The sequence below is a fragment of the Danio rerio genome, chromosome 23 (genome assembly GCF_052040795.2).
Source record: "Danio rerio strain M-AB ecotype USA chromosome 23, GRCz13ab, whole genome shotgun sequence".
NCBI lineage: Eukaryota > Metazoa > Chordata > Actinopteri > Cypriniformes > Danionidae > Danio > Danio rerio.
In genome coordinates this window covers 49,776,837-49,789,050 of record NC_141043.1, presented here as the reverse complement: position 1 = coordinate 49,789,050, position 12,214 = coordinate 49,776,837, and the positions used below count along the sequence as shown (strand labels likewise).

Genomic DNA, 12,214 nt, shown 5'->3' with positions numbered 1-12,214 from the left:
ACACAAAGACAGATGAATGGAAGGACAGAGAGATGAACAGATGGATGGATAGAGAGATGAAGGGACAAAGAGATAGAGATGAAGGGATGGATGAACAGATGATGGACAAACGGACGCATGGATGGATGAATGGATGGTGTTGATAAAGATGAATAAACAGATAAAATGGACAGAGATGGAGGGATAAACAGAAATAGTGGGAAAACTGATAGAGATGGAAAGAGAGATGGATGGATAAACTGATAAAGGGATGGATGGATGAATAAATGGAGGTAGGTAGGCAGGTAGGTAGAAGTGGATAAATGGATGAATAGAAAGAGCTAGACAGGTTGACAGATGGAGAGATGAGCAGACAGACAGACGTATGGAGGGATGAAGAGAAGCTCTTACGATGATTTCCCGCTTCCTGTGGCTCCTAATATGGCGTTCAGTCCCGGCTTCATGATGCCACTGCAGTAAACACAACAACCAAACATCATCATCATCTTCATCATCATCATCATCCTCATCATCATCATCAACATTATCATATTCATCACCATCATCATCATCATCATCATCATCATCCTCATCATATTCATCATCATCATCATCATCATCATCATCATCATCATCATCAAATTCATCATCATCATCATCATCATCATCATCACCAATCAGCACTGATTACTCCTACACATAATCAAACACTGCTTAACCAGGAATAACATCATTAATATTCATGAGCACTGATGAGCTGCAGCTATTGGCGGAATGACATCATTAATATTCATGAGCAGTGATAAGTTGTAGCTATTGGATGAATGACATCACGAATATTCACGAGCGCTGATGAGCTGCAGTTGTTGGAGGAATGACATCACGAATATTCATGAGCGCTGATGAGCTGCAGTTGTTGGAGGAATGACATCACGAATATTCACGAGCGCTGATGAGCTGCAGCTGTTGGAGGAATGACATCACGAATATTCATGAGTGCTGATGAGCTGCAGCTGTTGGAGGAATGACATCACGAATATTCATGAGCGCTGATGAGCTGCAGTTGTTGGAGGAATGACATCACGAATATTCATGAGTGCTGATGAGCTGCAGTTGCTGGAGGAATGACATCACGAATATTCATGAGCGCTGATGAGCTGCAGTTGTTGGAGGAATGACATCACGAATATTCATGAGTGCTGATGAGCTGCAGCTGTTGGAGGAATGACATCACGAATATTCATGAGCGCTGATGAGCTGCAGCTGTTGGAGAAATGACATCACGAATATTCATGAGCTCGGATGAACTGCAGCTGTTGGAGGAATGACATCACGAATATTCATGAGTGCTGATGAGCTGCAGCTGTTGGAGGAATGACATCACGAATATTCATGAGCGCTGATGAGCTGCAGCTATTGGAGAAATGACATCAAGAATATTCATGAGCGCTGATGAGCTGCAGCTATTGGAGAAATGACATCACGAATATTCATGAGCACTGATGAGCTGCAGCTATTGGCAGAATGACATCATTAATATTCATGAGCAGTGATAAGTTGTAGCTATTGGATGAATGACATCACGAATATTCATGAGCACAGATCGGCCGCAGCTATTGGAGGAATGACATCACGAATATTCATGAGCGCTGATGAGCTGCAGTTGTTGTAGGAATGACATCACGAATATTCATGAGCACTGATGAGCTGCAGTTGTTGGAGGAATGACATCACGAATATTCATGAGCGCTGATGAGCTGCAGTTGTTGGAGGAATGACATCACGAATATTCATGAGTGCTGATGAGCTGCAGCTGTTGGAGAAATGACATCACGAATATTCATGAGCTCGGATGAACTGCAGCTGTTGGAGAAATGACATCAGGAATATTCATGAGCTCGGATGAACTGCAGCTGTTGGAGAAATGACATCAAGAATATTCACGAGCGCTGATGAGCTGCAGCTATTGGAGAAATGACATCACGAATATTCATGAGCTCGGATGAGCTGCAGCTATTGGAGAAATGACATCACGAATATTCATGAGCGCTGATGGGCCGCAGCTATTGGAGAAATGACATCACGAATATTCATGAGCGCAGATGGGCCGCAGCTATTGGAGGAATGACATCACGAATATTCATGAGCGCTGATGGGCCGCAGCTATTGGAGAAATTACATCACGAATATTCATGAGCGCTGATGGGCCGCAGCTATTGGAGAAATTACATCACGAATATTCATGAGCTCGGATGAGCTGCAGCTATTGGAGGAATGACATCATGAATATTCACGAGCGCTGATGAGCTGCAGCCATTGGAGGAATGACATCACGAATATTCATGAGCGCGGATGAGGTGCAGCTATTGGAGGAATGACATCACGAATATTCATGAGCTCTGATGAGCTGCAGCTATTGGAGGAATGACATCACGAATATTCATGAGCGCGGATGAGCTGCAGCTATTGAAGGAATGACATCACGAATATTCATGAGCTCTGATGAGCTGCTGCGTGTAAAGCAGATAACATCTGTTCATAAGGTCAACTGAGGATGTACACAGCAGCCTCTCTCTCTCTCTCTCTCTCTCTCTGTCACACACACAAAGTTAATCATCATACACACACCAGGGTCAGGATTGAGCTGTTTACACACTCTTCTGCACTATTACTCATACCGCTACTGTGCCTATAAAAAAAATGACAAAAAAATGGCAAAAAATTAAATTACCGATTATTATGATTATTTGACATTATTAAATTATTAAAAATGCATTTCTAAAAGTAGAGCTAGAACTTTAAACTGGAAACTTTAGTATTCACTAAACTAGATTTCTGAAAATAATCTATTAAAAAACATTTAAATCAAAATAAACCTTAATATTTAATGACGTGATATATAATAGTAATTAATAGTGTTATTATAATACTTAATATTTTAAATTAGTATTAAAGTACAGTTTGAAAAGTTTTATTTGATAAAAAAGAAACTTTAAATAGGACAGAACGGTGGTGCAGTGGGTAGCACAATCGCCTCACAGCAAGAAGATCGCTGGTTCGAGTCCCGGCTGGGTCAGCTGGCATTTCTGTGTGGAGTTTGCATGTCCTCCCCGTGTCCACAAACATGCGGTACAGGTCAATTGAATAGGCTAAACTGTCCAGAGTGTATGAGTGTGTGAGAATGAGTGTGTATGGGTGTTTCCCAGTACTGGGTTGCAGCTGGAAGGGCATCCGCATCCTGCATAAAAAAATGCTGGATAAGTTGGCGGTTCATTCCGCTGTGGCGACCCCAGATTAATAAAGGGACTAAGCAGACAAGAAAATGAATGAATGATAATAAAAAGTAATTAACAGTATTATAATAGTATGATAATAATAATAATAATAATAATATTTTAAAACAGTAGTTTTTACAAAAAAATAGACTTTAAATAAATTAAAGAATACATACAAAAAAAGAAAACAATTATTTAAATATTACATGTATAACTAAAATAAGATAATACATAATGAATGGCTAATACTTTATATATAAAAACATAATATTTATATATATTTTTATAGCTTATGAAATTACAGCAAAGAGAATGTGAGAATGTTTATTTGTCAGGAAAATAACTATTTTGCAACAAAAATAAAATATATATAAATTATTCATTTTTCTATAAACAAAATTTATTTAAAATAAAAGTAATATTCATTATTAAATAAAAATTGCATAAATATTAAATACAAAAAAATATGGCAAATTATGGCAATAAGAAATTAATGTTGTATTTGTCATGAAAGTCATTATTGTGCAACAACAAAACACATGCCAAGTAAAAATACTATTAATTTTCCATGAGCAATATTCAGAAGCACTCCAGGCATCCTGAGTTTGAATCCTGACTCGTGGGTGTTTCCCGATCCCAGCACCTCTCTCTCCCACTTAATTTCCTGTCAACCTACTGTCCTGTCACATGAAGGCAAATATAAAACAAGAATTATTTTAAAATTATTAACACCTAATATCTTTATTATTACTGAAATTATTATATTATCTTACTAAATATTTTTTTTATTTTTTATTTTTTGCATTTTGCAATTACTGTCCTGTTATGCGACTTCCATTGTGACAGACAGTAAACCTCTCTCTTATCTGACACCAGGACAAAAGTCAAGATCTGAGGACACACCTTGTGTGTGTGTGTGTGTGTGTGTGTGTGTGTGTGTGTGTGTGAAACTTCAGTTTTATTGTTCTGCTCCTGTCTTTAATGTCGGACAATGACCTGCGCTGTGGGGTGCAAACACACAACCGTAATCAGGTTATGAAATGCACATATATAACGTCTATGTGTATGTGTGTGTGTGTGCGCGCGCACTTGTATAACAATGCATCAGGCTGCTGATTGCACGTACAAACGTATGTTTTTGCAAGCAAATTCTTCATATTTCCTTCCTTCAATTCACTCAGGGAACCTCCTGGTGTTTTCCTCAATCAACCTTTGAACACACACACCGCACATCCTCACTGTGCTTTCCAGAGCACACTAACATTGCACACACAACGCAGAAAAACACCATCATGACAGACCACGAAACAACGAGTCTGAACAGGAGATCTGCTGCACTTCTGCTGGTCAAAACTAAACACACACACACAGAATCTGGAGACTGGGCCCGCAGTCAAATGCAATGAAAAACTAGAGATATTGGAAAACATGCACACAAAACATTTACCAAGTCATGCATATAAATATAGATAACACAGAAGGCAAATTATATCTTCATCAGAAACATGAAAAACCTAAACTTGTGCTTGCCAATACAACACAAATCTGAATTCATTAAAAAACAACTAAAACAACTAAATAAATAGCAGAAAACAAGCATGCTCACAGCTGCTTACATATTTAACAACAAACAAAAGCATGCAGACAAACAAAAATACTTAAAACATAAATAACAAACTCAGAAGCAAACACATTCCTGCATACAAAAGTAAAATATTTACAAAACATAATAAAATGGAGCTGCACGGTGGCACAGTGGGTATCGCCTCACAGCAAGAGGTTAGTTCTGGGTCTGTTGGTGTCAGTTGGTGTTTCTGTGTGGAGTTTGCATGTTCTCCCCTTGTGGGTTTCCTCCGGGTGCTCCGGTTTCCCCCACAGTCCAAACACATGCGCTATAGGGGGACTGGGTGAGCTAAAATTGTTCACAGTGTATATGTGTGTGTGTGTGTGTGTGTGTGTGTCTGTATGGATGTTTCCCCATGATGGGTTGCAGCTGGAAGAGCATCCACTGCGTAAAACAAATGCTGGATAAGTTGGTGGTTCATTCCCCTGTGGCAAACCCTGATTAATAAAGGGACTAAGCAGAAAAGAAAATGAATGAATAAAATGGACAAAAAAACTCAAACACACACACACACACACAAGAAAAAACATGCAGAAAAAAAAGACAAAAAAGCAAAAGCATGCAAAAAAAACACAATAAATAAAATAAATTAAAAAAAAGACACAAAATAAACAAATAAAAATTTAAAACATACATAAAAACAAACAAAATCAGGGATAGAAAACATAAAAGCATGCATACTAAAAAAACCAACACGCAAAACAAACAAAAACCACCCATAAAGGCAAAAATGATGCATACAAAACATAAAAAACAGATGAAAAAGAAACAAAAACGCATGCATAATTATGCATATGAAAGTAAAATATTAACAAAACAGAGAAATAAATACAAATAAACAAAAAAAATCTAACAAAATTATGCAAACAAAATAACTGCATAAAAAAGCATGCATATCAATCAAAAACACTCCATTCATTTTCTTTTCGGCTTAGTCTCTTTATTAATCCAGGGTCACCACAGTGGACTGAACCGCCAAACTCCACACAGAAACACCAACTGACCCAGCTGGGACTCGAAGCAGCAACCTTCTTGCTGTGAGGTGAACGTGCTACCCACTGTGCCGCCCATCAAAATACTTAAAAAAACATAAAAACACGCAAACAAAAACAATCATGCAGAAACAAAAACCAGCCATAAAAGTAAAATACTAAATTAGCAAAGTAAAAGCATGCTTAGAGAGAATTGTGCATACGACACAAAAATATTAAAAATGCACACAAAAAGCAAACATGCAAAAACCTACAGCAAACAAAACATGCGGAAGAAGCAACAAAAAGCATGCGTACACAACATAAAACAATGCATACAAAAACACAGCTAGCTTTAATGCAAAGTGTGACTGCATATCCTCACACTCATGCATCATGCAAGTATTACTACGATTTATAAAATGCATGTTCTCCCCGTGTTGGCGTGGGTTTCCTCCGGGTGCTCCGGTTTCCCCTGCAGTCCAAACACATGCGCTATAGGGGAACTGATCAACTACATTGGTTGTAAGAGTGTGGGTGTGTGTGTGTGGATGTGTGCATGGGTGTTTCCCAGCACTGGGTTGCAGTTAAAAGGGCATAAGCTGTGTAAAACATAAGCTGGAATATTTGCCGGTTTATTCCGCTTTGGAGACCCCTGATTAATAAAGGGACTAAACTGAAAAGCAAATGAAAGAATGAAAATACAGGTCTCCACCACACTGCACCACACCACAACTCAGTGCAGTTTCATATCAACATCAAAGCGCAGAAGTTCAAAAAAAGTGCATTAGTGTGTTACCTGGTGAACTTTTCTAGATTAATCTCTGGACACCATGGTATTTTCATAAATACCTCACTATTTATAGATCGTAAAACATGATTACAGTATTTAAAAAACAATAATGCCACAACCACTAACAGGAAACTTCAACAGGACGCTCCTGCAGCGTTCCCTCAATGTTGTAAACACCCGTCCAGAAAAATCAGCAGAAGTTACCTGGTCTTTCATAATGTTTTCAAAAAATAATAATTAATAAGGTTGAGCAGGCACGTTAGCTTAAAGGAGCCTTTTCATAAGGCAGTTATGACACACGAAAATACAACAATAATCTGATATAATAAATAAATAAACCACAAAAACATTTAATGTTTAACAGTCATCAGCAACGTAAATCCATAATTATTCTTCCTTAAACCCATGCACATTTATAAAGCTATATTTTGTAATATACGTACTTTGCATCAAAATACAAAACACAAAATTGCAGATTATATTTAATAACGGCAGCCAGAAGAGAGAACAATGTCAAATTTACTGCCCTGCCGCCACTGCATTAGGGCCATTATTTTCTTCCTTTCTGTTAAAGTCATGACATCACTATTGTTGAGTTTTTACTATAAAGGCCAAACAACCAGAGCTGACAAAACCCAACTGTGTTCTGTCTGGACCCAAAAGCTGCACGTAACATCAAACCAAATCAATTCAAGAGTGCACTATATATTAGGGGAGTGACGAGATGCCTACTCCACGAGACAAGATATGAGTCTGGGTTCACGAGAACAAGACTATTTTTAAGAAAACCTCTTAAATATATATATATATATATATATATATATATATATATATATATATATATATATATATATATATATATATATATATATATATTTATTAGGGATGTAACGGTATTGTAAATACTGTCATATCACAATAGCAATTTTTTTCGATATTACCGTAGTTGCATGACTCGGTAAAACTATAGGTCTTTTCTGAGAAAATTTGCTCAGGCGAATGAAGCGAACGGGAGGTAGCGGAAACTACAATTCCCATCAGTCTAGGCATGGCCATCATCCTTTGCGGTCTGTTGTCGCTACAGATCCAGTAATGTGGAAATGGAGTGTGCTGTTAGTAGCGTAGTGTTGTCGCCGCGTGCGTACTGAATATCGGTGTTGTCGCGCGCGTTCTGATCAGCTGTGTTGTCGCGCGCGTACTGTAAAGCAGGGAGGGGGGGGTTGAGCGCACATACTCAAGAGCGGTGTTGTCGCGCGCCTACTGAAGGGCGGGACGGAGGATGTGTCGCGTTGCGGGGGCACTTTTGATCATTTTGGAAGGGCATTTTCTATCCAAGACTAAAAAAGGCATGTGCACTGCACAGGATGAGCCCTATGTGTGCACGTGCCTGCAAGTTGGGGAATACGACTAATAGCAGTCATGGGGTCTGCAGTAACACAGCACACTTGTTAGATTCATGCAGACATTGACTTGTACCGCAAAGAGACCTCTATCTCACTCATGGTTTGTCCTCTCAAGTGGTGGAAAGAGAATGCACAACGTTACCCACAGCTGTCAACCTGGGCCAAGTCATATCTCTCTTGTCCCAGAAACCTCAGTCCCAAATGAGAGGGGTTTTTCCGTTGCAGAGGACATGCCCAGACATCCCAGCTTTCACCAGATTATAGTTATATGATCATTTTCCTTAAAACCCATCTCTATCTGAGTGAGTGAGTGATTAAATGTTGAATGTGATGAGTTTTCAACAATACTAAATTGAAACTTTATTTTTTTACATGGTTTAATAATTTTTTGTTATTAAAATTGAAGTTCCTGTTTCAAAGCTTACAGATAGATGGCTAATTTGTATGTCATTGACACTTTTGGCACTTTTTTGGAGTATTTTCATTAGTTTTGTTTTTCCTGTAAATGATTCAATAAATACCGTACCGTGACATTCATACCGAGGTATTACCGTACCGTAAAATTCTGATACCGTTACATCCCTAAAATATATATATATATATATATATATATATATATATATATATATATATATATATATATATATATATATATAAATAATTGTATATAAATTATAAATATATATATATATATATATATATATATATATATATATATATATATATATATATATATATATATATATATATATATATATATATAGTGCATCCGGAAAGTATTTATTGCGCTTCATTTTTTCCAAATTTTTTATGTTGCAGCCTTATTCCAAAATTTAAAAGCGCTATCAATATTTTCCGGATGAACTGCAAGTGTATACATATATATATATATATACACTCTCAGATCTTTCACTGAAGCTCTGTAATAAACATTAGTGCACTAACTTGAGTCCGATGAGGATGTTTTTTTTGGTGCTCTTGCTCTTGCAGAAGCCGCTCTTCATCTTGAGGCTGTAGTTGATGTTGTGGAAGCTGACGGTGGCGCCGCGGCGGGACGGGGATGAGGACACGCCGGTGTTCACATGATTCTGCAGGTCCAGCACTCCGGTCAGCTCCACTCTGGTGTCCGCCATCTTCTGCTGTATCTGCACACATCAACATAAGTGTTTGATATAATAATGCATTACAAATGACAACAATTACACACTTTTTGAACATAGAACCGAAATAGTTGTTAATTTTTAATAGTTTGCTGTGCATATTTACGCTTGGTGTCACTTTAAATAAGACAGATATCAGATTGTAGTGAAAATTTTTCAAAAAGTTCAATAAAACAAACATTACGTGTCTTTATATTCATGAAAATAATAAAACAATAAACACATATTTCATTATATTACATAAAACATGCATTTTATAAAATTATTTTAGCCAAAAAAACTAAATATCTGAACAACTTATATTCCAAATTTGAAGTTGACATCTCAAATTAGCTTTCGGTAAGATTTAGTTTGGCTGCAGTACCAGTTATGACCACCAGGTGACCATAGAAGGGCGCCCCCTATGTTTTGAGAAATATTAAATGTATTTTGTTTTACTTTTTTGACAATATTTGTAAAGTAGACACCAAATTTTAAAGTTGTATGGAAAGTCTGGACGTCTTTGAATTTAGCCTCTAAGAAAACATCTAAACAATTTAATGTGGATTACTGTATCAAAGTAATGCTTTACGACTCTGATGAGTATCCTTGTTAGAAATTCTCGAGTAAAGGGTGAGATGCTAATGGTCTAATCCCATTCAATGATTTATGCTAAGCTAACAGTGGTCCCACTAGACCCGCAGTTTGGCTGAATGCATAAAATAAACAGTAAAACTAAACTGTTTAACTCTAGAAGAGCTGTAAAATGTAAAAAAAAAATTATTAAAAGAAAGAAAAGGCTGTAAATAAATAAATAAATAGTCCTTGCATTAGCCCTGACTTCATTCAAATGAATCATATTGGAATCACTGCTAAATGATTCTAATATTCATTCATTCTTAATCTTTCGGCTTAGTCCCTTTGTTCATCAGGGGTAACCACAGCGGAATGAACCACCAACTATTCTAGCATATGTTTTACACAGTAATTGCTCTTTCAGCTGCAACCCATCACTGGGAAACACCCATACACACTTATTCACACACACACACACACACACACACACACACACACACACACACACACACACACACACTGCAGCCAGTTTAGTTGATCAGTTCCCCTATAGCGCATGTGTTTGGACTGTGGAGGAAACTGAAGCACCCGGAGGAAACCCACGCCAACTCTGGGAGAACATGCAAACTCAGAAACACCAACTGACCCAGCCGGAACTGAACCAGAGACCATCTTGCTGTGAGGCCACAGTGCAACACCACTGAGCCACCATAAAATAAATTGGTCAAATTAAAATGTTTAACTCTAGACGAGCTGAAAAATACATCTTTGTTTTTAAAATGTCGTGTTCCTTTTTTTTTTATCTCAGAATTTCTTTAAATAAACCATATCAAAATAACTGCTAAATGACCACAATATTAAATGCTTATTCCGGAAAAAATACACGTTTTCCTGAGCTCAGATTAACTTAAATCTGTTATAGGATATATATAATGACACTATAAAAACTGTAACACACTCTCTTATGAAAATTAATTAACTAATAAGGCATTTACTGTGAATATTTAGTTATAAAAGTAACTTTCCCCAACAATAGAAATCAACGATTCAATAAAATCACGAAAGTTTGTGTCTGATTGTCCCTCTTCCTCATCAGCAGATCAGCAATCTATTGAGGTAAAGTTGGTTTTAAACTGGCACATTCCGTGACATGCTCCCCACTGTTTACCATGGTACTTTGAATATTCGGTATGAAATCACATGTAAATATGACTTCAAAAAACAACATTAGCACTATTTAATTGACTGTATTTTGATGGTCATTGACTGATTTGACTATTGAGAATTTGCAAATAAAATTTTTCTGAAATTATATTATTAAGGAGAATGTACGAATATGTGAATATAATACCAATTTTACCTCAATCACCAATCTTTATATTAGCGAATGTAGAATAATAATGTTCAGGCAAATTTGTCTGAATGTTGGGAACAAGCTCTTCCAGTAACGTTAATGCAAATTAGCTAGTAGCTTATACTACATTAAAAGCGCTAGCAAACAAACTGTTTACAAATATTATGTACAAAATACAATTATTAAATGGTACTTTCTCTGTTTATTTGTAAATCATTTAAACCGATATGAGTGAGCAGAAATTTACGTGGTTTTCCGTATTTCACATAATCGCCTGTGTTATTTTTACGTCTACCAGCAATCGAATATTAAAGATAAATATGCTAACTTCTGCTACAGGACACACACATCGGTAACTTTCCAGTTAATAATAATAAACTAACTCACTCGCATCATGTTTATTGATTTCTTAAAACTTTTGTTTACATTTCCCTCCAACAACCTTCAGAGTTTCGCGGTGGACTTCATAAATCAAGATACATCAAGTTTATGATCAAAAAGCGTTATTAAAATAATGAATCGATTATTAGAGGAAGATTTGAGGAGAAGATTGATAAAGCTGTTTTCACTCACCTGAAGCAGCGCGGACCCGCAGAGCGCGCCGCTGTGTTTTATAGGAGGTGTGTGAACGCGCGCGCGCGCTCCCGGCTGACGGGAACGAGTTTCGTAAAAGCACGAGGCGCGTCACACGTGTTACGAGCTTAGAAATGACTTTACAGACACTGTGCTTCATCAGCGTTTATACACAAACATTAATCAGCATGTACAAGAGTGTATTTTAGGTATCCAAAAATACAATGTGCGTGACTGTGGTGTGAAGCTCATGAGGCAGCATCAACGCAACATCTTTGGCGTGATTATGCTTTAAAGTCACTTCAGTACTATGAAGATTTCAAACTTGAGAATTTACCGAATAACACTGCATTAGCCGATTATCATCAACATTAATATGCAGCCTGTTAAATTAATAATGATAGCCATCATTTAAATAAAAGTTGAAAACTAGCCCTCACTGTGAAAAAGTCATTGCCCTTCATTTCTGAGATTAATCAAATTAATGGTATGAGTCTGTTGAACTTATGTTAACCTGACTTAAAACG

At 37.0% G+C, this 12,214-nt stretch overlaps 1 protein-coding gene across 8 annotated transcripts in view; it reads right to left on the bottom strand.

Annotated features, from left to right (window-relative positions):
- Positions 1–11,790, bottom strand: part of abcg2a (ATP-binding cassette, sub-family G (WHITE), member 2a) — a 31,851-nt gene extending 20,061 nt beyond the window's left edge. For 4 of the 8 annotated variants that reach the window (XM_087306174.1, XM_087306177.1, XM_087306175.1 and 1 more), the window contains exons 1-3: positions 11,502–11,700; positions 8,991–9,190; positions 391–450 (exon numbers count right to left, since the gene is read on the bottom strand). In XM_087306174.1, coding sequence (XP_087162300.1) covers positions 391–450; positions 8,991–9,190; positions 11,502–11,510 — 269 coding nt within the window. In that variant the 5' untranslated portion in view covers positions 11,511–11,700. 8 annotated transcript variants of the gene reach the window in all.
- Between the last annotated feature and the right edge of the window lie 424 nt (positions 11,791–12,214).